General features: G+C 37.0%; 1 protein-coding gene across 1 annotated transcript; it reads right to left on the reverse strand.

Moving 5' to 3' along the window:
- Positions 1-5,221: 5,221 nt before the first annotated feature.
- On the reverse strand, positions 5,222-10,989 carry LOC131336197 (beta-1,4-xylosyltransferase IRX14). Its single transcript, XM_058371939.1, has 3 exons — positions 9,931-10,989; positions 8,827-9,384; positions 5,222-5,837 (listed from the first exon to the last, which is right to left on the reverse strand). Exons 1-3 carry the CDS (start codon positions 10,629-10,631, stop codon positions 5,603-5,605), a joined length of 1,494 nt encoding a protein of 497 aa, XP_058227922.1. The 5' UTR covers positions 10,632-10,989; the 3' UTR covers positions 5,222-5,602.
- Between the last annotated feature and the right edge of the window lie 15,214 nt (positions 10,990-26,203).

The raw sequence follows: 26,203 nt of genomic DNA on the forward strand, positions 1-26,203 counted from the left end.
ATAATACTTGCACTACTGGCCTGATGTTGATATACATATGCTAATAATCCAATTAGGCAGCCCACATGGCATAGGCTGCGGCGCTGCCCTACATTGGCCCAAGGATGGTCAGTATGAACACCCCAACCTTTGGCATTTAACAACGGTGTTAACCTCCATGTAAATATCCTCCAAGACTTTACAAAATTCCGTTAATTTGAATAATATTCCTTCGAATTCTAGTAATAACATTCTATGAAAGAGCATATCTTCAAAAAAGTCTGCTTTAACCTCGTCACTATTTCTTTTCAAAGGGTATTAATAGATTAATAAACCAATTAACATTAGTACAAATGAGAGCTCATAAATTTACTCCATTCATTTTCAAAACATTGTCCACTACGTAATACGAGAACTTTAGAAAATTTGAATTTTTGTTGAGAAAAATATTTTATTTTTAAGTTCTCGTGCGGTAGATAATTTTTTTAAAAGAAAAGTTGTGCTTTTTTACCGCACTATTCATGCTAATGTATGACATTTTGCGCATATATTGTTGGTTCATCGATCAACTTGTAGATCAGGTAAAGTAATTTTTAAACACCCTGCAACAAATTTTTGGAGCCGCCACTACCAAATGGACCCTCCTCTTTTTGGAATTGGAAACGTGTTTTAGATGAGTATTGGGCTTTAAGGTTTTGTGTTGCTATAATTATCATTTTGGTTGGGTTAGCTATTTTTCACCAAACACAAGTTTTACTAAGCTATAATAAATTCTTAAAAGGACAAACGACATTGAGCAGGATACCTTGTTTTTTAATCTTCTAAAATGGATACGTAAATATGGTGCTCCACATATATATATATATATATATATATATATATTATTTATTTTTATTTTTTATTTTTTGATAAGTAGTGCTCCACATATTTGTCAAGGAGTATTGTCCTCAGCACTATTACATAATCTTTTGAAGAGAAATTCATCACACTTATATCGGGGTCGAAGCTAAGGTCTCATTGTGTGCCACAAGCACGAAAGAGTGTGTTTAGCCACCAAACAGATATGAAGACTTGAACCAAACTACTTATCTGTTGAACCAACAACATGGTGCTGTGTGGAATAGCTGATATAAGTGAAAGGATCCCCTTCGTTCCTTTTTAGAGACTTTTTTTTTGGTTTGACAAAGTCCTTTTTAGAGACTGATATCATTTCGATCGATATGAGAAAACACCTAGTATAATACTTCCTCCGTTCCAAATTGATGGTCTGGTTCGATCTCCAATGCAAATTTTAAATGGTTAATATCTTTTAATCTACAATATCTTTAGAACTAATTGAGATCTATCATATAAAATTCATATTGCACATAAAATTCATTGTACCTCTCGCCGAATCTTAAATCCTCAAGCTTCCCAAACGAATCGCCTTTTGAACTTCACGAAAGGCTTTGCATAGAGATTGAATGTGTTGTAGTAGAAAACCCCCTCAAAGATGATCCTTTAGAGCATATGTATTGATAAACCTTCACTAGTCTTTGAGGTGCTTAGGAGATGAGAGATATGAGTTCTGGACTTTATTTTGGCGTCGGTACACATTTATGATCTAATGGGTTGGTATGTATTTATCAAATTTTCATGTAGACAAAATAACCCGTTTTGCTTGAGCAGAAACAATTTTCCTTGAGCCAAATCCTCTTCTTCCAAATTGTCAAGAACATACTCCTGAGCAAAACAGTTTTGCTTGAGCCAAATCCTCCTTTTGCAAAGTGTCAATAACACATCCGGTTCACTTGACTAACAACTACCGACGCTCGAGAAATTAAGTAAATAAATGTAAAATTCGATAATAAAAAATACATGCAAATTTGAGTTTTTGGTCGTAAAAGTGTCAACTAAAAAAGAGCTCGGCCCATGAAACTATGTACATTTTTCATTGGGAATTATTTTATTTTATTTGGTATTACAAATGAGAGAAGCTTCCCTTGGTCCTAGCTAATGGATTCACATCTGACCTGTGGACCGTGGTGACGGAGAAATTTTTCAGTGCCGGGTGGGTGGGTATCAGGTGGTGCCCACTTGGCACATCCGAGCCATTCGATGTAATTTTGAACGGTTCAGATTTGGAGAGAGAAAAATGAGAGAGAAAGAGGAAGGGTGAAAGGAGAGAGAATGTTTCAATCTGAACCATCCAAAAGTGCATTGAATAGCTCAGAAGTGTCGAGCGGACACCACGCGAAATATACCCGCTCGGCACTGAAAAATTTCTCGTGGTGACCCACCTATTAATAATTATTAAGGGGTGATTAGATTATACTCCTATCATATAAGTAGACGGGGGAGGTGGGGACAGATACAAGCTGGAAATAGGATAATACTATATGCCCCACTTGATAATTTATTAGTAGTTGTATATTGGTTATAGTTTTAATTGCTTTTTGGCACTTAAATTCTCTCCTTCCACTTTTTATCCCCTCTGTGAGGAAGAAATGGTTAGTTTTCAACTCATATTTGAACAAGCAAATGACTTGTGTCTAGTTGTCTCATAACCTTAGGTGATCAAACTTTAAGACTTTAGGCTGAGTTCTTCTAAACTCAACTTATTCTTCGTTTTGTGTGTTTTTTTCGTCTTTTTTGAATTTTTGTTAGATTCGAGTGAATTTTTTTTTTTTTGATTAATCATCCGTCAAGATGAGAGGAGTCTAAAATGTATACAAACTTATGACCAAAAGAAAAAAAAAGTTTACTAAAAATGAAAAAAGTATCAAACAGCTGTCTTTTGGAGCTTAAGTGCCGTCTCATTTGAATTTTTTCAACATCGGTCCATATTTTTTTACTCTTCCAATTCGTCTCGTCAAGACGAACGATTAACCCCTAAAATTACGTCAAAAAGCTAAACAAAAAGTTACGAAAAGTAAAAAATACCGAGATAAGTTCCAAACTTATAAGTCTAAAAGAACGCAAGAAATTTGTTGCCTTCTAAGTTTTCATATTCGAAACTTCACTTGTACTATCAACTTTTATAGAGTCAGCTCATAAAGGATTTTGCCCCAACTTTAGTTGAGCCCCCGTTAGTGAGGTTAAATATTCACGCAATTTAGCTAATGTGGGACTTCAACTATTTTATGTGTCTATGCACGTCTCCTTTCTCACTCCAAGGAGTTATCCAAAATTGTAAACAAAACAGATGGTTCATTTTCATCATTTGTTTTTTTCTTTTTTCTCTACAAAAATGTGCTTCGATCATGAGATTACTGTCATCAGATAAATTTGATTCTTCTCGCCAATCTACACTCTAGGGCGTACAAAATCATCAAAATGGGACTAGTTGTGGGGCTCATAGTAGATTGAGATTCTCAGCAATCTACAAGTGCACCTCATTGATTTCAGTCATTCACCACGCAGGGCTAGCTAGACAGAGTCATCTAAGAAAAAGTTGATCGAACATCGATAGTCATACGGTCAAATCAAGTTCATTTCACTGATAATGAACGGTCTATTTCAAAGTACCAACAGTCCGAATAAATTTGAGTCAATCATGTGACCCTTAGTAGCCAACTAATTCTGATATTTAATTTTTACATGCAACGTCCTTCTCAATGGATCCTATAACAAGGTCAGGGGCTTTAATAATGAGAGAAAATCCAGAGCTGCTTCATTTGATCTTTTTCTCGTTGTTTTGTATTTTTGAAAAAGAAAAATAAAAGAAAAGAAAACGTGTTTGTTTGTTGTGCCAACTGATCACAATATCTATTCATGTTTGCCAAGTTCTGGCTGACCCACCATTATGACATGTGCCCCATCTACATACAAAGTCAAGGTTAGGCTAGTCAGGATAAGAAGGAAAACAGTACAAGAACATGATACCAAGAACCTTTTTGTAGTTCTATTTTTTGTTCTGAAATAGTATCATAAAGGTGGAGAGAACGTGATTCAGGGCTATGAAGCACCAGTACACTTAAGAAGTTGTCGTATTCATATTGGTTGTACAAATGGTTCACATCACTTCCGCATACCATAATACAGTACCTACTACTATTGAATTCTAAGCAAGCGACGCGTTTAAAACACCGAAACACGCGTTTAAAAAAACACTTGTTTCATAGGTTCAATTGAAAAATATATTATCAAATGTGCCTTGCGATTTGTCTATTTGATAGATTATCTATTGTTTAGTGTTTAATTGGAAGAGGATCCTCTCTAGTTGCTTTAATTGCAGTCTTGTTCGGCCCATTGTGATGATCGGAGGCTAGTCTTGTTAGTCTTTTTTGGTTCTTTATAAATGATCGGAATCATTTATTTTTTAGAGCTCTTTGAAAAAATGGCCACGCCAAATATCATGTTCATCAAATAACGTTTGATATGTTTTTGAAAGGCATTTATGTCTAAAAGAATTGGCCCCAATTCTGGATTTCAATTTCAACATAAACGCATTCCCAAAACATATCAATTGATATTCAGTAAACATGATTTTGAAGTGGATGATGTTCTCGACGAGCTTTAAAAAAAAGAATGGTTCCGATTACTGGAGTAGGCCGGGAAGGGCCCACAATATACCTAACAGAACGGCCCAATCCTTTTTAAGGATTAGAGAGGAGCTTATTGTCAAATTCAAAACGAGGCACAAATTAGAATAAAAACTTCATTAATGGTTTCATGTATTCCTTATTGGTCATACGTTATAAGCATTTATACTACACAAGTCTCTTCCTATTCATAGATGATAAAAATAAAAAATAAAAAACTTCCTATTCACAGGAGTTGAGCTCACAAATATAACCGTTGAAATATAGTCGTTACAAATATAATTGTTACAAAAAATATGACCATTGAAATATAGTCGTTACAAATGTGGTCATTAGAATAGATCTGGTCAGAAAATATAACCAAGAAAATTAAAAATTAAAAAAATTAAATTGAAAGTATAAAGAAAAAGTATTTTTACTAAAATAAAGTTAGAATAGAGTTGGATGCACAGTACTTCGAAAAAAGTGACTAGGTAAAATAGAAAAGTGGCTTTTTAAGTTTAATTTGGTCCAAAATTTGCTAAGGCTGATGCGGATGCTCTTATGGATTTTAGTTCTTTTTTCTTTATTTTTATCAAATGGATTTTACATCATTAGAGTCAAACAAGAAAAGAAATATGGTCCACATGTTTTATTTTCTGGGTATTTATTCTGAGAATGTCGTGAAGTTTTGCTTTTCATTTTGGTTGTTCCATTGGATGTTCACAAACAGCAAAAACTACAACAACAAAGCATTTGCACTAAAATAACTCTTTATTACAAGTATTGTTTCTGCGGCATTCAACATCACAGGTACATGGTATCTACAAACCTGGGTATAAAGCTTTCGAAAGGTAAATACAAGTAAACCACTAGCACCATACTCCTTCCATGATCTATATTGAACACCCAATGACTAAGATTAAAAGAATTGAAGTGGAAACTAGGCGGAACAGAAACCAAAATGCACATATCAACTCACCAAATCATAACGGATGCCCTTCTGAGTTGAGTTCACGGTAAGAAGATTGGCTTTGTCTTTGAATTTGTTGATGCTGAAGGGTGAAGGCCATATTGCACAACTGTATATTTCTCAAACATTCTTGACTAGCAAGGTTTTTTTACTGTGCTCCAGAATTCCTAGCTGAGACCTGTGTATCCACCACACTTGATTCACGCTTTTTCTTACTTCTGGAGCTGCGTTTTGATTTGCGCGGTCGAGTTTTTGTACCAGGCTTCTCCCTGTTTTCCTCAGTGGTAATCGTTGTCTCATTAGATGGAAGTTCAGGAGGAGCATCTGGCCAAGGAGTGCGTTTTGATGGGACTGTGACCTCCATTGGGGTATCAATGATCCATCTGCATGATAAAGAAGTTAATTTTAGCAACAAGCAGAGAATCTCAGCAACAAAAACCAATGTGGGAAATTATCATGGAACAGAGCAAGACGGCAAGATTAAAAACACTTGCTTCGTTGTAAGGTGCTGGTGAATCATGATGAAGTCATAGAAGTACCAATCTACCAAAATGGTTTGGCAAGAGAAGCTAAGCATCCGTCTGCTGAAGAAGAGTTGATCCCCAGGAAAAAAAAATTACAGATTACTAAAAAAGTCGCAAGTGTTTTTATCTTCATTTTTTTTGGTCAAACGGAATAGAGTCAAGTGTTTTTTTCAGCCATACATGAGACATTACTGTCCTTGGATAGGAAAAGGTTGACTTATTGTTCAACTGCTCGCAGTCAGACATCAAAAACCTTCGGACCTTTTCTCAGCCTGATATTGAGAATTAGTATGTTCGCTGCCTATGATACCAAACTACATTACAGGACCTCTTTGCCTTCGGATTCAAATATAACTCAAAACTTCGTGCTTATGAGGGGCTAAAATTATGGATTCAGTGGGGCACCATAATCTTTCTTACCCTATGATCTGGGCACAGTTCAACTGATAGAATATTGCTAATCTATGAGGGAAAGTAACGCGAAAGCGATGATGATAAATAAAATAAAATAAAAAGTAAAAGTAACCTCCAGTTATGAAAATGAAATAATCAACAAGATGAAGAAAATGGCATTTTTGCAGCATAACAAGTTATTTTTGCTTCACAGAAATGGTTACCGTACACTTTAGTCCACAAAGCAAAGGTGTAGAAGTGGCTATTTCACAAGGCAGGTAGGTAATTCGCACATAGCCCAGACCACAAGGTGGCTAAGTAAAACTTATCCTACTAAATGATTATGTACGCATTTCTCCATGCAAACAAATCGTTTAGTTTGCGATTGATGCAAGGTACTTTTATACTCTGGACAAGCACACATTGTTTCACACAACTGCACCGAGGCCAATAAAATAGCTATTCAAATTCCACTTTTCTAGTTTAACTCGCCACTTTTTTTAACACACTCCCACAAAGCTTTTTATTTGAACAACTTACTCGAAATATCAGTCTTCAGTTCTTGACCAAACCCATAGGCCCTACTACTCTAATGTGAAGAAAAATATTGACCTTATGTAATTTAATTACTGTCACGATGTCATCCCTAAAAAACCATAGATACCTCTATAAATCTGTATGTTAACCAATATAATGGTGTTTTCAATATTTTGATCAGCCTAGGCAGCAGTGCCGAAATTGGCAGCCCATTCAATGAGATAGCAATTTGTTTTTGGACATTAAAAAACCATACACTCAGAGACAGATATAGAAAGTAATAAAGCAAGTAGTGTGCAGAAAACCTCTAATTTTTATATAGATAGTCTCTTAAACCCATCATACATGAGAGAGAGAGAGAGAGAGAGAGAGAGAGAGAGAGAGAGAGAGAGAGAGAGAGAGAGAGGCAATTACTGAGGAGGGTGGCGGCATTTGATGTGGTGTTGAGCGTAAGAGTGCCAGTGATGTAAAGGGGCTATCGGGAAAGGGGAAGAGCGGAAAGAGAGGAGAAAAAAAGGTTGTTTGGTTTTTGGATGTAGTTCGAATGTGTGCGAGCTTACCTTGGCATAAAATGATGAACATTGAACAATATTGATGTTATAATTTTCTGTTAATGATTCAATGGCAGCTTACAAGGACCAAGAGTGTTGACAATAGAATTAAAAAAAGGGAGGGCAGTGGCATTTCAAAACCTGGGGAGGTTGATGTATTTGTCATAAACCTCAAGGGAGGTCCCTTGAGCAGAATAACTAAGAAGTTTAATTTTCATAAACAACTAACATTCAAAATAACATCAACACCGTGCCCAAGACAACATCACCACCACCTTAGGTCTATACTATAGAAGCTGGAAAAGAAATTATGAAACTAGGTACATATGTATGTATTAATTTGTCTTGTGATTGGTAATTAAGAAGTCCTAGAGTATTATTCAGATTGGTTTTTGTTTGAGTCCAGCTTTGGCGCGGTAGTTCCTTATGCCAAACCAAATTGAAACCAAGCGGGTATTTCGATTTTAAAAATGAAACCTTCCCACTGGTTGGGAAAGTTCAGAGAAACCGTCCTCGTAGGAGCTTATCAGTTTGGGTACCAGTTTGTTTCGGGTGAAAAAGCAATCCCTGAAGTCTACCCTTTTCGTACCAGAATTTACAGCATTGGTTCCGGAAGGATCTGCGTTCCAACAAACATAGGTATATTCATACAATAAAAACTTCACCAACCAAATGTCAAAGCAAGTGCCATTCAACCAAATGAACCCACCCACCAAACGACAAAGCAACCAAATGAACCCACCAAACGACAAAGCAACCAAATGATAAACACTCAACCAAACATAACTCAGAGAACTACCTAGACACGAGATGTGCCATACCTTAGAAACATGAACATATGAACACAGTTTCTACAACCAAATGACAAAGCAAGGGCCATTCAATGAACCAACTCGACCAAATATTGGTAAAGGGATGGATGAAACAATTCAAAAAAAAAAGATACACAGAATTAGGAAGACATCAGTACACGGAACAGTAGGCATACAAAAACAATAGTGGCTTAATTAACAACAGGTCTGGCAATGCCTTTTGGTAAGATTGTGACCAAAGGTTATTTGAGGCGTGTATAGAAGTTGAATGATAGATTGTTTTGACTCAGTTCATGCATTTCATACTTCTAAACTCACACGTACACAACTAGGTTGGAGACAGTAGGTGCATGAACGTAATGGGAAAGCATCAATACAGCGCCTTCAATTATGAGCAAATACTACTATCATCAAAAAAAGATCATCGATGATATGCTGATTGCAAATGAGCTATATCACAAAGCTAAATAACATCATTAGCAGATACATTAATAGGACTAAGCGGAGGCTGTGGAGCAATAATGTACAAAGCAAGGTGGATAGTAAAACACTGACCTGGCAGGAAATTTGCTATCTGCACGAGCTTCAACACGGAGCCACCAAAGCAAAATCTTGCGCCCACAGCTGCCCAGAGGCTCCACCACAGAAGGGTCCTTCAGCAGAGATAAGGGAGTCTCGATATCCTCTGCATCCCCACCTACTGTATCTAGATCCTTAACCCACTCTGGCTTGTCACCTTCATTTTCCTTCCAGAGCAGCCTTGAATTCAACACAAACCCAGCCCACTCCAGCTTCCTGGGCAACACAGTGGCCACGTCACCAACATATTTTGCGCCCTTCCCTTCGTATGGCAATGAATTAAATGTGTGCCATCCAACCAACTGGTCGGATGAATTACAAGCTGGACCTTGAACTGGCATAGGTGAGTTCTCTACATCATCCTTCTGAGCCACCGATGATTCTTCTTCGGGATCACCCGAATGTACAAGAATGCCCACCGAAACAGCGCCAACCCACTTCACCTTTTGAATCTCGTCAAAGAGCTCCATGCTATGCATATTGCTATCATCCGCAAACATCACGATTCCTTCTAGTTTCAATTCTCTCACAACTCTGCTCCATCACAATCCTACTACATTAATTTCATTCCTAACCATAGTTCTAAAATTAAGGGAATAAACTTATGCTCCATTTAAATAGACACGGATTTCAAATGAAGTTACTTACTTGATGCTCAAAAACTCAAAAGGAAATATATCAGGTTTGAGCATAACCTTATGAAAACAAATTTAGCATGATAGCTTCTTCAAATCCATCATGATACAACTCTGAACACAACATCATACTCCCTTTGTAAACTATCAAATCTAAGGCAAGGGCTTCTAGCTCAGTTGGTCGTGCACCGGTACCAGTACTTAGGTAGTTAGGTGCTAGGAGGTTTGGGTTTGAGCTGATGGAACAACTTCGATACCCTAGTAGTAATCGAATTTAACTAACATCCGTCCGACCATCTGGAGAAAAAAAAAACTATAAAATCTAAAATTGAGCTATTGGGATATGAACAAAAAATACAAAATCCTTCCATTCGAAAATCATCCAAACAGACTCTATAAAATATGAGCTGCCTACTCTATGGATAATTAGGTCAAGTCAATTCACCTTAGCGCTCGTAACCGCATCCGAGCCTCCAACCGATGCCGATCATCCCACGAGACCGGCATCTCCTCCTCGAATCCGACATGGACAACCCTAAGCCCCGATCTGGCGACCAACCACGCCGTCTCGTTGGTGGTTCCGCCGGCCTCGACGACGATCCACGTCAGATCGTACGGCACATTCATCAACGAGTGCATCACTCCGGTCAGATGTAAAGTCTGGAAAGTCCGCACGTAGGTAGGAGTTACAGCGATGACAGACCTAGGGGTTTTCACCCCGTACTGAACCCTCTGCTCTCTCTGAACCCTGTCGATTATCCGGTGAGCCTTCATGACCTCGACTGGATCCGGGTGGGGCCAGGGCCGGATTAGGATCCCGTGCCGCCCGACCACTACTCTGCTGCCCGGAGTGGCGACGGTTGTGTTCAGAGATTGAACGGGTAGGGAGGCGGGGCGGAACGGCGACGTGGAGTGGAGGAGGGCGGTGGGGGGCGTGGAGGAGGGGGAGAAGAGGAGGAAGAAGACGACGCGGGAGAAGCGGAAGCCGAGGAGGAGGCTGACGAGGCAGCAGAGGCCGTGGAGGACCAGCCACAAGATTGATTTGAGGCCTCCGTCGAGGGAAGATGGGTCCAAGGGCGATGACGATGCTCGGAAGCTGTTGGCGCGGCGGCTGAGGTAGCTCTGGTGCAACGCCGACAGCTTCATTTCCTCTCTCTCTCTCTCTCTCTCTCTGAAGTATGTAAGTAGCTGAGAAGGTTGGGATTCGATTAGGTCAATGTGGATGGAGAGAGAGAGAGAGGGGGGGGGGGGGAGGGGGTTGAGGCCTAGGGAGGGTGGGGGAAGGCGGAGCTGGTGGTGGTGGGTCAAGCTGTTGGGTTTATTGTTTATGTGTTGTTTAAATCATCAGAGATTTCTTTGGGTTTACGACTTTACTCGCTTGAATTGAAGTTTTCTTTGTAGTAGTACTATTAATTTTTGATGGGATTCGGACAAGATTTTGTAATACTCGTAGTAGTTTGCAGAATTTTTACTAGCAAATCTAATCTAGGCTAGGCTAGGCTAGGCTAGGGTCATGTCTCCTCCGAAAGTTACTGGAGTGGTATTTTGTTTTTCATTATCGTTGGGGTGGTCACGTTTTTTTAGGAACGCATTGGAAGAAGGAAAAGTTTTAATTTAGGCTCCCTTCACTTGTCGGAAATAGTGTTTGAAAAAGTAGAATTTTAAAAAAACAGTGAAGTGGGGTAAAATAAAGTAAAGAAAAATAGAATTTATTTTTAACTGTGTGTTCTCTTAACAAAAAAATCTTGCAATAAAATTAAAAGTTGTTCATTTTGGTAAGACCTATTTTACCGAGAATTGTGAATTTTATAGCTTTTTTGGTAACTGAACAAATAAAAAATGGAGTGCAATGCAACTTGTGCCTCCTTTATACTACTATGCACATGAGCAGAGTTCGATTCTCATAAGTACTTATCTCCATCTCTAATTTCCTTTGATAGAGTAGATTAGTTTCAACGGATGTCCAAAAAAAAAAAAGAAACAAACAAAAAGTAACAGAAAAGTTAATTTTATCATCATTTTTCATCTTTTCCTTGTAACTAAATAGGCACGGGGACTTGGTGCATAGCAATTTTTACTTACCCCTTGGGAAGTGAGGGTCGCTATGTTTAAATGGTTAGAATCGTTCATTTTGTTTGAATTAATTTCGACAAGGGTTGTGCAAAAATTGAGCTCAATTAAGAATATGGGCAAGTATTTGATCAAATTAACTAATAATTCTTTTGAATCTAAAACCAAATAGAGCATAATTGTAAGGACCATGAATTAATTTCGCTTTTCCGGTTTGTTACTCGTGTCAGCACCACCTAATCAAAAGATTCTTCGTTTAATACTAAAAAAAATACTCTCATATGTTTATGTTGAACTTGCAGAAAAAACAGCGAGAAAAGTACTCCACAATCAACAACAGTTGCTCTCTAACAGAAAATTATAACAACAGTAGCAAAGCACTAAAACAACTAAAGGTTGGTACAACTAGTCACTGGAGAGATTAAAACAGCATTAGTGGAAAAAAAATTGTCCAAAATTTAAAAAAAAAAAAAACTATGAGCCATTGGATCCGAAAAGTTGCAGAGCGCGGAATAGTGTCCGTACCCTCTGTCACATAAAATTCCGGACTCACATACGATTTGTGGGTCCATCTCGTCGATCCCATATGTTATGGAAGAGGGAGCACGGACACTATTTTGTACTCTGAGTCTACTAAATAATTATTCCGGTAAGAGAAGCTCATTTCATGATTGCGAACCTCACAATCCGCTACCCCTACCCTTTAGGTTAGAGTAGCTTAGGGATTTTATATTTTAAAAAAAGTCGACATGTCATGTTAGTTTGGCGATATCTAACTTTTTTTCGATAATTCACGTGTCTAGGCCGTTTAAGCATATTTCCATTAATCATGAAATCAATTCCACTATCTACTAACAGTCACAATTAATAAGTTCACAACAACGCTTTGTATGAACTATCTCCAAAAAAATTGATAGCATTTAATTGATTTTAAACTAAACACCTAAGGAGGGAAGAAACTCAAATGGTCCAAATTTTGACCACTAGACCAACCCCTTGAGATTTGGTGATATCTGAGATTTACCCTATTCTATAATGATTTGAACCATAGTAGTTATTCATTTGCTTTTATAATTATAAGATTTGCACCCTAATCTAGCCGAATAACCGCTCATTGACGAATATGTATTGTCAGCCTTTGGGGCTTGCCCTTATACATATGTGACTTGCTCTTATCTAACTTGCTCCACACGCATATGATTTTTGAGTTTTGTGCAGAAGGGAGTGCAAAATTGTCTAACTATGCTACCATGTTTGTGGGATACTTGCTTATTGGGACCATGGTTTGATAGTTTTGAAACTTGGAACCATGAAAATGGGTATTCTTTTGGGCCTAAAATGTGAAATGTGATTTTTACATTAATGAATGTATAATTGTATAACTAAGTGTTTTCGGTAGCGAAAAATTTGTAGATTTTTATTTGTGATTGAGAAGTTGTTAGGTGTTTCTGGTAGTGAATAAGTTGTTGAAAAATATCAAGTTATTTCCGGTAGTGAATAAGTTGTTGAAAAATATCAAGTTATTTCTGATAGCTAATAAGTTGTTGATGGACTTGTGAATAGAGAGTTACTGTAGCAAAAAGAGTTTTTGTGGACAACTTTTTTGTTTGTGAAAACGGAATGATAAAATGTTGAAACTTTTTTGTTAGTGAAAACGAAATGATAAAATGCGTTGAATTTTTAGTGTTTTTAGTAAGTAGAAACACCCCCAAATAAACCTTGGATATGATACAAGTAAATCTTTCTGATCACTAGTAGCTCGGTGAAATAATATGCTCTACACATACAAATGAAAACATTTTTCCTAAAATCCCTGTTAAAATATATTATTCTATATGGTGTTATCGTCTAGGTCACATGATTTTCTAATAGGATTCTTCGCGTCCACTCTCAAGCTTCATTCTACACGCACTCCAGCTTTTAATCTTCACTCTCATAAATTGTAAACAGTAGTATGAAAATTTTTCAAAGGATATTTTTGCGCTCATGATCCCCCTTACATTCTTGCACACTGTGGTGGAGGAACATAGAGACAAGGGTGAGCAACCACCCCACTGGCTGCCAAATTTTCATAGAGATATGTATAATTTTTATCTCGTTTTTACTAATTTGACCCCACTTTAAATTTTATTTTTGCCTCAGCCCATATAAAGGTTTTGTACTTGAGGAAAAAAGGAGTCAAAATGGAATCTCTAGCCACAAAATTTCCAAACGTAGCATTAGTTTGTTCGTTCCTCAAAACAAATCAAGGGTTTCGTTCATGAATTACGTATAGTTCAAATTTTTGACTCCACTTATCGAAAATCCTAGCTCCGCCACTGCTTGCACACACATAATGTGACTTAGGTAATCAGCATGTCTACCATGATCATCACAATGTTGTCTCATAATCAAACAAATTAACAACTTAAAAAGCATGTAGGTTTTGCATGGTCACGTTTAGGTGATAATAAAACAGGTTAGGTGATAATCTATGGTCTTAAGTTCCAACCAATCCTTCATGTATGTCAAGAAATTGGATTCACGTGTCACAGGGGCGTGGAAACCGGACACCATTAGCTTATTATGATACTGTTAAAATCAAGTTGGTGGTGATTACAATTATTAATGAATATAACAATCTTGGAACAAAATATTTTTTCTTTTATTTTTTTTGGTAATGAAAAGTGGTCCCTGGGCCAACTTACGCACACCATAGGACTAATCTTTCCAGCCCCTCACCAGCCTTTGCTAAACTAAAGGGTTTTTACGCATGGGGTGGCCCCAAGGGCTTTTCGCAATGTAGAGGAGTAGAACCTGGGACCTCGGGGTGATAAGTCCCTCCGCCCTGATTGACCAACCAACTGCACTACCCTTGGGGTTCTTGGAACAAAATCTTGTAATACATGGTCCATATTCGCGGGAGACAGTTGTAAAACCCTTTCGTATAATCTCTGAAATATCTCAATCTATTAAAACCTATATACGAGGACTCACATTGATAGACATTTTGTTTAAGGGAAAGACTACAATATACATCTCTTATTTAGATTTGTATCATATGCACCCCCAAAATATTACTCTAATTATAGAGAAAATGTTACGAATCATATTGTTAAAAAGTTACGAATCGTATAACGATTACGAGATACACCAAAATGTTATGAATCGTACTGCTGAAAAGTTATGAATTCTAAAACAAAAATTATGAAACACACTAAAATGTTATGAATGAACCATAAAATATGTGCATATGGTACACCATTTTTAAGAGGTGTGTATTGTAGACTTTCCCTTTTGTTTAATGTAACCATGGACTGTATCATATCATTTCTTTTTGTTACACAACATTACATCGATCTGTCCTTGATAATGTAAATATATAGTTGCTCATTGCACACTAAGATCACAATCTATATCTAGATTTTAAATATATGCGATAAAGTAATCCACTAATAAGTTTTGAAGTTCGTGCAATATCTCAACCACTTAGTACTGCACCTTATATCATACACAAGTGATAATAAATAAACAAAGGTCTAATAACAATTGGTTGTATAAAGAATCGATATGGTTCTTACATAAATTAAAGTGAACCAATCTTCCAAGGAAAATGCTAACGTACCCCCTCATCTTATGGTGTGCCCAATTATAGATAGCAATGGAGCGGGTTGGGCTCGGATTTGGATTTATAGTATGTACTTGTTTACACTGATTTTTTGCCAAATTTTGAAAATAGAGTTTATTGGTAAATTAGTTGCCGAAAATATTATTTTTTGGGCCTTGATTGAATTAGCAGTGGACCATAATTAGGCCGTTAAATTTTAAAGGGCTTAATTGAATTCGAGATTAATGGGCCACATTAATATCTAGAGAATGGCCCAATTGATTAAGGTGGCGTTCTTCTGGACTTATTTTTGAGCTATAACTCCCAAATTAAGTTCACTTAGCCATTCGGCTAAATAAGCCATTTGGCTTATTTTTTTGTTTTTATTCAAAAAAATTTCGCATTTGTTAGTTTTTTTGTCAATTTTTTGGGGATTATTGTTTCTTAATGATAAGAGGAATCTAAAAAGTAAAAAATTACGATCGAAATCCAATTTTTTTAATAAAGACAAAAAATTGACTTATTGGCTTATTTTTGTCTTTATTCAAAAAAATTAGGTTTCGATCGTAATTTTTTACTTTTTAGATTCCTTTCATCCTGATGAAACAATAATTCCCAAAAAATTGACGAAAAACTAACAAATGCGAAAAAAATTTGAATAAAGAAAAAAAAAAGCCTCTTGGCTTATTTAGCCGAACAGATGAAAATAAGTTTTAGGTCAACGCTTCTGAAACAAGCCCATGACTGCTCGTGAAATGACAAAAATGCCCCCTTGTATTTTTCAATGTGGATAAGTTTTCAAAATGAAAAGGGCAATATTGTAATTGTGTTTGTCTAGGCCAATTAAGTTTTTAGGAGAAATAAGTTTAGAAGAAAACTTGATCTAAACTTATTCCCAAATAAGTTCCAAAATAAGTTTAGCTCCTATTTTAAGTCCACAAGAACGCCTCCTAAGGCCCAGATTCATTTTTCAGATCTGGGCCCATAAGCCCATTCTTATGTTTATTCGTCCCAAATTAAAGTGAAGCCCAAAATCATCTCTCGGGTGTGGGCCTATTTGGCCCAATATGGAAGAAATCCAAATGAATTTGGTAGGATGAGAAGTAGGGAATAAGTTGCTTCAACCTGTGGCCCCACTAACTGTGGGCTCCCCGATCGGCGCACCACAAAAGTCATCACCCGAATTTTTGAGATGGATGATCCGAGAAAGCACCACATTTGCCCGGTAAAAACCGGTCTTTACTTGACATTTTCAAAGGGGAAAACTTTAAATATCGTCTGGAAAATTAAACTTTTAATAAACACATAAGGGAATGGGACATAGGATTGAATATATCACAGTGGTGTGCCCGTGGTGCTTGTTGTATAGTAGATTGCAAATGAATGATGTGTAGAAATAAGATAACAATTTAATAACAGACTGCCTTGATTACAAACAACACCGCACAGCGTAACAAAATACCTCGCACGGTATTCTGGTACACCGAGCGGTATAACTTCTCGCTGGCAGCCTACTATTATTACCCAAAACCTCACACGATGTATTGACTACATCATACGGTGTTGCTTCAAGCACTTTTCAGTACAGTTTTGTATTTTCAGGATAAGGCAAACCACTGGTCAAAATAGATTTTTATTTATTTATCATTTTTAGTGATTTTTCCATAAACTAGCTTGCAAAATCCCTTTTTGATGCACTTGATCATCGAGAATGATCATAGAACTTCTTTAAGAAAACAAAAGCATGGTTTTTTAGGTAAAGCTCCATTTCTGAAATGTACCTATACGAACTCTCAGTAACATTAGCAGAACTATCAGTGGATGAATATGATCAAGGCGAGTAGAAATAGACGAATGACAAACAGAAAGAACACCGTACGTTGGACCCATTACATCGTACGGTGTATCACAACATCGCACGGTGTAGTGTTTCCAGTATAGTAACCGGTTGTCGTTTTGTTTCTCAAAATGGTTTTAAATCAACACTTAATACAAACAAGTTAAGTGTGACTGCAGAAAGCTCTCCTCAGGGCTAAGACCGAGCTTAGCCCAAGAAAACTTACTTTATACCTTCGGCTTTGAGCTTGGATGAAGACGGACGAGTATGGGTGTAGAGCTTTAGAACGGTGGAGTTCCAAAGCTAACAGTGTACTAAGCTTTGAAGGAGAAGAAGAATGGAATTTTTTTGTAGAGAGAGAGTGTTAAGAGAATGTCAGAGTAACTTGAAAGAGTGTTAAGAAAATGTCAACTTTCTCAAGACTTGAAGGGGTAGTGTAGAGAGAGGACGGGTCCAGAGTTTGTCAGGGTAACTTTCTCAGGAATGAAAGGAGTGTCTCTCAACTAGATGGTGGTGTATTTATAGGCAAGAGCCAAGAAGTATCAATGCAAAAGGAGGAGGTGGCTTCTACGCCGGCTAAAAACAGTATTTTCTGCCAAGCTGTTTTTCAGTTGTGGCTTAAATAAGCGTGGCCGACAACTTTCTGAGTCAGTCAAAACTTTTCCCAGAAATGTTGTGCGGTATAGTGGCGTCCTGTATGGTGTTCCAGGTCCAATTCTGGGCTTTTGGGTTTTTTAGGGCTTTTTAGGCTTTTTGGGTTGTGGAAGTCCACATTCAAGCTCTTGAAGGCATCGTTTCCTTTATTTCATCATCGAGGCATTTAAAGAACCTTCGAGGTCTGGATTGGGGTGTCTACATCACCCAAGGATAAAAAGTTAACAAATAGGGCCTTCAACTAGTTGCCTTCTTTGAGAAGCTGTTTAGTCAGGTCTGCAGAAGTTGGTCAATCGGATCTGTTGCCTTTTCGATAGGTGCGTGGAGAGTAAAAGAAGAAAATGGAGTTCCATCCCAATAAATTCTTTTTGCTCTAGATCTTTATGTAAAAAAAATAAAAAAAATCCATAGAATATCAAAGGGCCCACAAATAAGGACTCTAAGTCAACAAAAATGGCCTTTAGTCTTGATTACTTGCAAAGGGCATTTCGGCCTTTAACCTTGGTGGGTCCGAGATTCCTTTTCTGGTAAGTTTTCATACAAAAAGGAAGGCCTCAAGACCTGTACAGCTGTTATTCTTAAGCATGAAGCAAGACCGGGGACACATGGGATCCATGCATGAAGACAACTCAAGCTTGGAGTGGGACACTTGGCAACCATGCAGCTCAAGCCTAAAGGAAGCGGGAACATCTACCCATAAATACCAGAAATGAAGACTTAGAGAAGGGTCTACGACCATCAAAGCCCATCGCTTAACCAGCTCAATTTATCTCCAATTATCATTTTACCTTTCAGTTCATAATGCCTCAGCCTAGTTTATTTCCTTTTATTTCCTTGTATCCAACTTCATTAAACTGTTAATGGAATTTTCTCAAATTTTGTTTTCATCTTGTTTCTTTCCATTTGTCAGGAAATTTTAAGTCCTGTTCGTCAAAGGCAAAATCACGAACCATTATACGGCCTTACCCCTTAGGTCGTACACAATCATTTTGATAGAAGTCAGATTGAGACATTCAGGCCTAAAAGCAAGTTGAATTGCAATTCAGTCCTGACACGCCCACAATATCTAATTTTGCTTTTTTGAGGAAAACAGTACCTCTTTCCCGTCTCGTCATTAAATAAAAGAAAAACAAAAAGAAACGAAAAATAGATAAAAATTTGCATTAACAATATATAGTTTGAAAAAAAAATAGATTTTAAATAAGTGAACAGGAAGGATTAGTGAAGTTGCTTAAAGAATTAAATCCCGATGTTTCAGTGGAGGAGTGTCCATGGAGTTTTGTGTTGTTAACGCATACTTGTGGAATTGAAAGGACTATAGAGTAAACTAGCTGTCAGAGCAGTCATCCTCTTCAGGACAAACTTTCAGGTGTATAATAGAGACAGGCAGAGAAAATTAATGCGGCCAAAATGTGGGTGCTGAGATTATGTGGTAAGACATAGATAGGTATATTAGAGTTGAACACTCTTGAGGGGGAAAACAAAAGGCAGAGCCGCAGAAGTAGACCATGTTGGGGATGTAAATAAAGAAAACATAACCCAGCCACTTGAACAGGCGCTTAGGTGATCATGTCATTGCTCGCTGTCCTCCTGACGCTTTTGCACTTATATAGGCCCAGTGTACTTGAAAATGTATCTGAGTGGCCGATGCGGAACGAGCAAAAACATGAAAGTTGCAAGATGCCTTCAAGTGCTTTTAAATTTTTTTCTCCTAATGGATTATTTCAATTGGCTTCTTCCCACCTTCTCGAACAAATGCAATCGACTGGCAAGCTCCAAGAAATGCTTAAATTTCATACATGTTTTCTATTTGAATATTCTTTTGGAAAGAAAACCTAAAGTTTAGATTCGACCATCAAACTAGAACTTGATTATAAACACAAACACACTGAAACACATAATCCTATATACGCAAAGGGCAAAGACACCACCAAAGTAAAGATAATATGATTGCACTCAGAGCATTGAAAGCAACAATGAGTGCTACAAGCTTCTTGTTTGAACCAATTTGGTAGATTCAAGAAAATACAGCGTCAAGTACATCAGCAACTCATGAAAAAGAGTTTTAGTCTAAGAGCTCAGTTTTCAGATTGGGTGCTCAATGGGATGGAGAGGGGGAGGGAAAGTCAATGAAGTGATGGGATCAGAAAATAATTGAGTCCCCATTTACTATTGTAGCTTTGAGCTAAATTTCCTTGTGTTGAGGCTTGAGAGGGTTTTGAGTCTTTTGACAGGGGAAAAAAATAGTGATGAGAGATAATAACGGTTTAAAAAGAAAAAGGAAGAAAGAAATCAGAGAAAGAAATATACTCTTATTATTTTTGAAAACTAAAGTCTATACATGAAAAAACACTAGATTAATATACCAGGTTAAGGCGAAGGAAGCAAATTCCATCCCTTAAAAATAAAAATAAAAAATAAAAAAGAGATTCCCACATGAACAGAACATCTCCCTGTGATCCCGTGACACACGTTTTGGGAATCTTGGGCTAATATCCGCTTATTTATGGGCTACAAGTCCACCTTTTCCGCAATTGGTGCCATTAAGCTGGTCCACACAATTGAAACCAGGGGCACTCAAAGCTTCTTCTCGAATTTTTATTTTATTTTTTTGATCGGCCTCGAAAAATTATTTGGTCGCGTGTCCTAACATTTTTATTCATCATATATTTTCTTCAAGTTCATTACACGTAGTACTGGATCCGACGAAAATGCGTAGTGAATAAAGATATTGGGACACCACATGACCGTGCCCCAAGACTACTGAATAATTACTCATTGTTCTTCGCAGGCTTGTACGAAAAATATACTTCTTTGAAATTTTCTTAGTGTTCGGTTATCGAAAAATTGTGGAACCCGCAACTTCGACTTTTGTACCAAGGGTGAGTAAAGAGAGTGCAATTAACTCCATGTGTGGGGCTTAGCTCAAATTCTAGATAGAGGGTTCGACGTATCCATTTTAACATTTTACAGAGAATAAATTTTTAATTTATCATGTAACAATGAGTTCGATTCGATATTAGTGTTGCTTATCAATTTGTCCAATTTAAATTCAAGATTCATACTCTAGAATTCGAAACTAAGAATTCGATAATTGAGCAAGCACTTCATTGAACTAATTTTTTACATATGAAGTTAAATTTTCTTCTCTACAAAAATGAAAGCCTTAGATCATCTATGTGGAATTCAAGATAGCCCCACAAATAGGGTCTGAAAAATGGATGAGGGATTGAATAGTTTAGTCCATGCACTTTCTAGTCCTTCCCAGCCAATTTTGATGATCAAAATTGTTTATTATGTAAATTTGTCAAAAATGTTTGTCACACAGAAAATCACATTAACAGTATGCACATTTATCTTGAAAGAAATGAATTTCATTGAAACCTAGTTTCCTCAACATAAGTGTACTTCGAAAAAAAACATCAATATATATTCAATCAACAGGGTTTTTGGATTGACCGTTGTTCTCAACATGATAGATGAACCATTTCAATCATTAAAATCTGCCCGCCCGCGTAGAGCCGGAAAATAAGCCATTCTCAAAGGCACCGGAAAGGATCCATTGTCGGACTGCCGGACTCCGGAGGAAACTCCAGGTCCACGGAACTAGAAAGTCAAATTTTTTTAGGAGTGTATCAGCGTAAGAAACAACGAAAATCCTCCAAATGTCCGCATATCGGACGGCGTGGAATACTTCTTTGACCAATCGCGGCCAGTAAAGTAATAATAATAGTAGTAAAAGAAAAGTGTCTTACCATCGCTTTAGACCAATTCGTCCTGTGGGGACCTCCAATGAATGAATGGTCAATGCACCCGACACGATTTCTCAGAGGAGTTATATATACTGTCAAAAAAAGAGCCCTGTTATTGGTACAGACCGTTGGGTTACCGACGGGTACCAACAGAGCCTATTTCAGATCTCATACGAATGATTCGAGCCGTTCAGTAAATTTTTGTTTAAAAAATTTCAAGGGGATCATGAAAAATCTGCTCAATCTGATATGTGTATATGCTCGATCCAATTTTTCCATTTTTTCATTTAAATTACAAGATCTTTAATTCTGAAAGAAAAAAATAGAAGATTGGATCGAAGTTATAGAACACATCCATATATCGGATTGAGATGATTTTGTTATGGCCCAATTGGGTTTTTTTAACACTTATTGAATGGCTCGAATCATTTGTGCGAAATTTAAAATGGGTCCCGCATGCCTATTGGTACCCCAAAGGTCAGTACTCTTAGCATTAGGGTATAAAAAATAAAAATAAAAATAAACATTGCTAAATTTTTTAGTACTGCACAGTCTGGGTACAGTCTCATTGACAAAAATTCCAACCGGATGATCCTCTTCAGCCATTTTTTAGATTGGACGGCTGGCTCTGTTAGGATTAGGGCCAATTACATTAAACCCCCTTAAACTATGATCAACTCCCGAGTTGCCCCCTTATTGTTTAAACTCAAACACTTAACCCCCTCCAAGTATGGAAATTGTAAATTGGGCAAACGCTGTTAACGTAATAACATAATTTACTCGTTTGCCCACCCACCACCAGCTTCTTCATTCTTCTCTTAACCCATTCACCACAAAAACCACCGAGCTCTCTCTCTGTGGGAGATAATTGGTGGGTGGGTTATGGTTGTGGTGGTAGGAATTGGTAATTGGTGGTTTATAGTCAATACGGATTTTTTTTTTTGGTAAAAAGGAAAACAATGCTCCTATAAGCTACACAACGGAGAATATTTTTTCCTGAGGCATGACAAAGACGAAGAAGAATCATACCCAATACCCACAATTTCTCTCTAAAATTGATAATTTTATAGAATTTTCCCATCTTTGTAAGTACTGTTTTCAAGCTGCATCGAAATCAACTTCGGCAAGACCTAAAGGATGTCGAGCAAATGATCTGAATTGAAATCTTACCCCATGACCATGGCAATCGAACCAGCCCTTGTATGTCATCTTAATGGACTCCAAATGCAGCATCAGATACACTACAAAACAATTGAAAAATCAATATTGAATCCTACTAAAAAGACAACTTGATCCCATCCTACATCTTTCTCACCAAATCCTTTCAATTGCCTTGCCTAAAAATATGATCTTAGGAGCTTCCCATGATTCTCGAATTTGAACCCACCCGTATTTGAAGAACCTAGAATCTCCAACCCTCTTTTTCTCCAACAAATGCAATTGTAAGATTTTATCTACCGGTTAGAGATTTTTTCCCCAGTGAATTAATATGTGATCGAAAAGGACTAGAGATGGAGAACAAAAGAAAAGAGCAAAGAGAGAAAAAAGTCGCCTGTTGGAGTTATCGGTACGTGGGTGTGGAGCATGTGGTGGTGCAAATGGAAGTAGGGTTTTTTTTTTTTTTTTCCCTTTTCTGAATAACGTATGGAAGAAGGTTGCCATTGATTAAGGTGGAAGACAAAACAAGGTAATTTTGTCAAAAAGTTCTCATTTATTCGGTCATGTGCTACTTAAACTAGTATATTCCATCCAAATCTTAAACGTTAGTTGACAGAAAGGGGTTATTACCAAAAGACAATACTTGAAGGGGGTTAAGTGTTTGAGTCTAAACATTAGGGGGCGACTCGGAAACGGGTGTTAGTTGAGGGGGGTTTACTATAATTTATCCTTAGAATTATTATGAATCCTTTACTTTATTTGGATGATCGGAACGGTTTATATTTTAAGCCTCATAATGAAGATAACTCGTGTAAGATTATGTTGATTGGATTTCGATCGATGTAGCATCAAATCAAATCGATATGACTCGATGGAGATGAATGGTTTTCAATTCAATTTGCAAATATCTTGAAAAAAAGTAAATGTGTTATTAAATCATATTGACTGAGATCGGAACATGATTTACAATTAATGTTTTGGAGAGGTCCTCTCCCGTATTTCTACACTCACACACTCCATCTGATGATTGTGTGAATCCCTCCTTCAATCATCAATGAAAAGTCTAGGAATATAATTTTAGGTCACAAATCTGGATATATTTGTGTTTAGAAAAATCTGATAAATGTTTGTGTGTGCATTGGACGATGCTGGATACAGGTGCGTCAAAATCTATGTTATAAAGTTGGGTTACTGGCATTACTTTCTCATAAAAGAGTCTTTATATGGATCTGATCCTATTTATTTCAATTGATAGATTTCACCATCCAATTTCGTCCTTTGTTGACTTTTCCCAGCCTATTTTGATTATCAAAACCGTTGAGATATATAACTTGTCGAGAACATCAACTCAGTAACATTCATGTTGACTATATATCGTTTGATATAATATATATCAAAACACATTTATCTTTAGAACCTCCCCTTTTTTTTTTAAAATCAGTGTTGCAATCTTTTTTTCAAATATTAGAGCATCTCCAAGAGACTCTTTAACTGATCCTCTTGGCTTAAATAGCTAGCCATGGCCCTTTTTTTTCTGAGTTTTTTACCTTTGCTCTGGTCCTGTTGCAAGTGGAGGTGGCTGGCTACTTGCAATTTCCTTTATTTTTTGCCCTAGTGCCATTGCTAATTTACTCATTTTAATGTACTTTCAAAGATTTCTCTAGTATATTTGGTTAAGAGCATCCGCACCAGACTCTCTACATTTTGGACCAATTTACACCTCAAAAAGTCACTTTATTACTTTAGTTATCTACTTTTAAAATAACTACTACCTCAGACTCTTTACTCTCACTATCCTCTCAATAAATAATCAAACCCACCTCAATTAAATACTTCATTTAACTCTTCCTTCTGATAAAAAAAAAAAACTCTCCCAGTCTCCCTTGCCTCTTATTGCTGGCGCTGGTACAGAACACGAGAGAGAGAGAGAGAGAGAGAGAGAGAGAGAGATTAGAGGCAAGTGAACAATAGCTCGTCCATCCAAACAAGCTACTGTAGCAAAACTAAAATTTCTTCAAAATATAGAGGAAGAAAGAGAGGCTGATAAAGGGGGGTTTTGAATGTTTTTTCTTGTTTTGGCTCTCTAATTTAGTTTAAAGAGGAGAGTAAATAGAGAGATGTGGATGCCCTAAGTTCGTTTGAGTGAATAGAAAAAATAAGAAATTTTGTTAGAATAAATAGATGAAATACTGAATAGACAAAATAAAGAATATCTTTTCCTTTTGTACTTTTTGACTACATATAATATTACTACCTAATAGTGTTTTTTTGATCCGCACCTAGTAGTGTTGGAAATCTCCTCTTAAAAACATCAAAATAACTTTGAACGTTAAAGTAAGAACCGTGGTGTGTGGTGTAGCCGTGTAGCTTCCAATATACCTTATACAGTTCACATTTGGATTGTAGAGGAGTTTCTAGAATGTAGTATTGATTTCCAACATTGTCATTCTCTGCATTTCTTTAAATAGCAATGTTATTCGTACAATTTTAAAACACAACAAGCGGTTGGCGCACATTTTTTGTGTGTGCATGTGAAAATACAAGTCAAAATATTTGGGGGTTAGGAATGTGGGTGGGTAGTTGTGAGAACTCACTACCATGAAAAGAGTCTCACATAGGTGGATGTGGGAAATATAAAATGGAATATAAGTAAAGCCCCTCCGGTTACTAATAAATTGAGGTTAATCTTTTAAGCAATGTGATTAGACGAATGATTAATAGGTCAGTTGGTACTGATTGTTACAGTAGTGTTTTCCAGGGGTCGAGTAGGTGCGTGGTTGAGTTTTAGTGACTTTTACTATTTTGCCATGAGGTTGATTAGGTTATGGTAAAATCAAATGTAAAACTTGGATTTTGATTAGGCAGCTTTAAAAACAGGTTACACCAAAAGTTCTTCTCCCTCTACATATTATTAGAATAGAATGCATTTGTTCGATACACATGGGCTCATATACATCGGATGCCTCCAAACAAACACACTTCTTCTTTGGAGTTGTTCGGGGAAGAAGTTGTGTTTGGACACTTTTTGCAAAGGTGCTACACCCATAACAATGAAACCCAACAAGCAACCCCATCAATCTCTAGCCGTTCATTATTGTAAATTATGGTCAGAATTTTCTTTTTCGAAAAAGTTCGTCTTTTCTGTGGATTTTTTTTTAAAAATCTGAACCGTCCAAACACATCTGGACGGCCATAATTAGTTACACAATCAACACAACGATTGTACGCGTAGCAATTTTTTATTTTTATTTTTTTGTACTTTTTGTTCAGTAAATATTAACACAAAAATGCTACTTGCACAACCGTTGTGTTGGTTGTGTGTGTAATTCTGACCATCTAGATGTATTTGGACAGTCTAAATTTTAAAAAAACTCTTCCACGGATAAGTTTAACTTTTATGAGGAAGAGTTTGAGCGAATCCTAACCATTCATTACAGTCATGAATGGTTAGAGATTGATTGTGTGTTGTGTTTTACACAACCGTTGTGTGTGTAGCATTTTTCTAACATGGCGACAGGCAAATTTGACACGGCGACTAATCATATTCATACCTAAATTTGACCAAAGAAGATGGTTGAAATCCGATGGGATTAGTCACCGCATGTGGACCCTTTTACCCTCGACGATGGCATCCTTTGACCTCTACAGCACCAGAGAGAGA

The sequence above is a fragment of the Rhododendron vialii genome, chromosome 8a (genome assembly GCF_030253575.1).
Source record: "Rhododendron vialii isolate Sample 1 chromosome 8a, ASM3025357v1".
Taxonomy (NCBI): Eukaryota; Viridiplantae; Streptophyta; class Magnoliopsida; order Ericales; family Ericaceae; genus Rhododendron; species Rhododendron vialii.

Coding starts and splice junctions, on each gene's coding strand:
- LOC131336197 (XM_058371939.1), bottom strand. CDS start 10,631: ATGAAGCTGTCGGCGTTGCACCAGAGCTACCTCAGCCGCCGCGCCAAC. Junction 9,385..9,930: donor ATGCGGTTACGAGCGCTAAG/GTGAATTGACTT, acceptor GTGATGGAGCAG/AGTTGTGAGAGAATTGAAAC. Junction 5,838..8,826: donor GATAGCAAATTTCCTGCCAG/GTCAGTGTTTTA, acceptor TTTATCATGCAG/ATGGATCATTGATACCCCAA.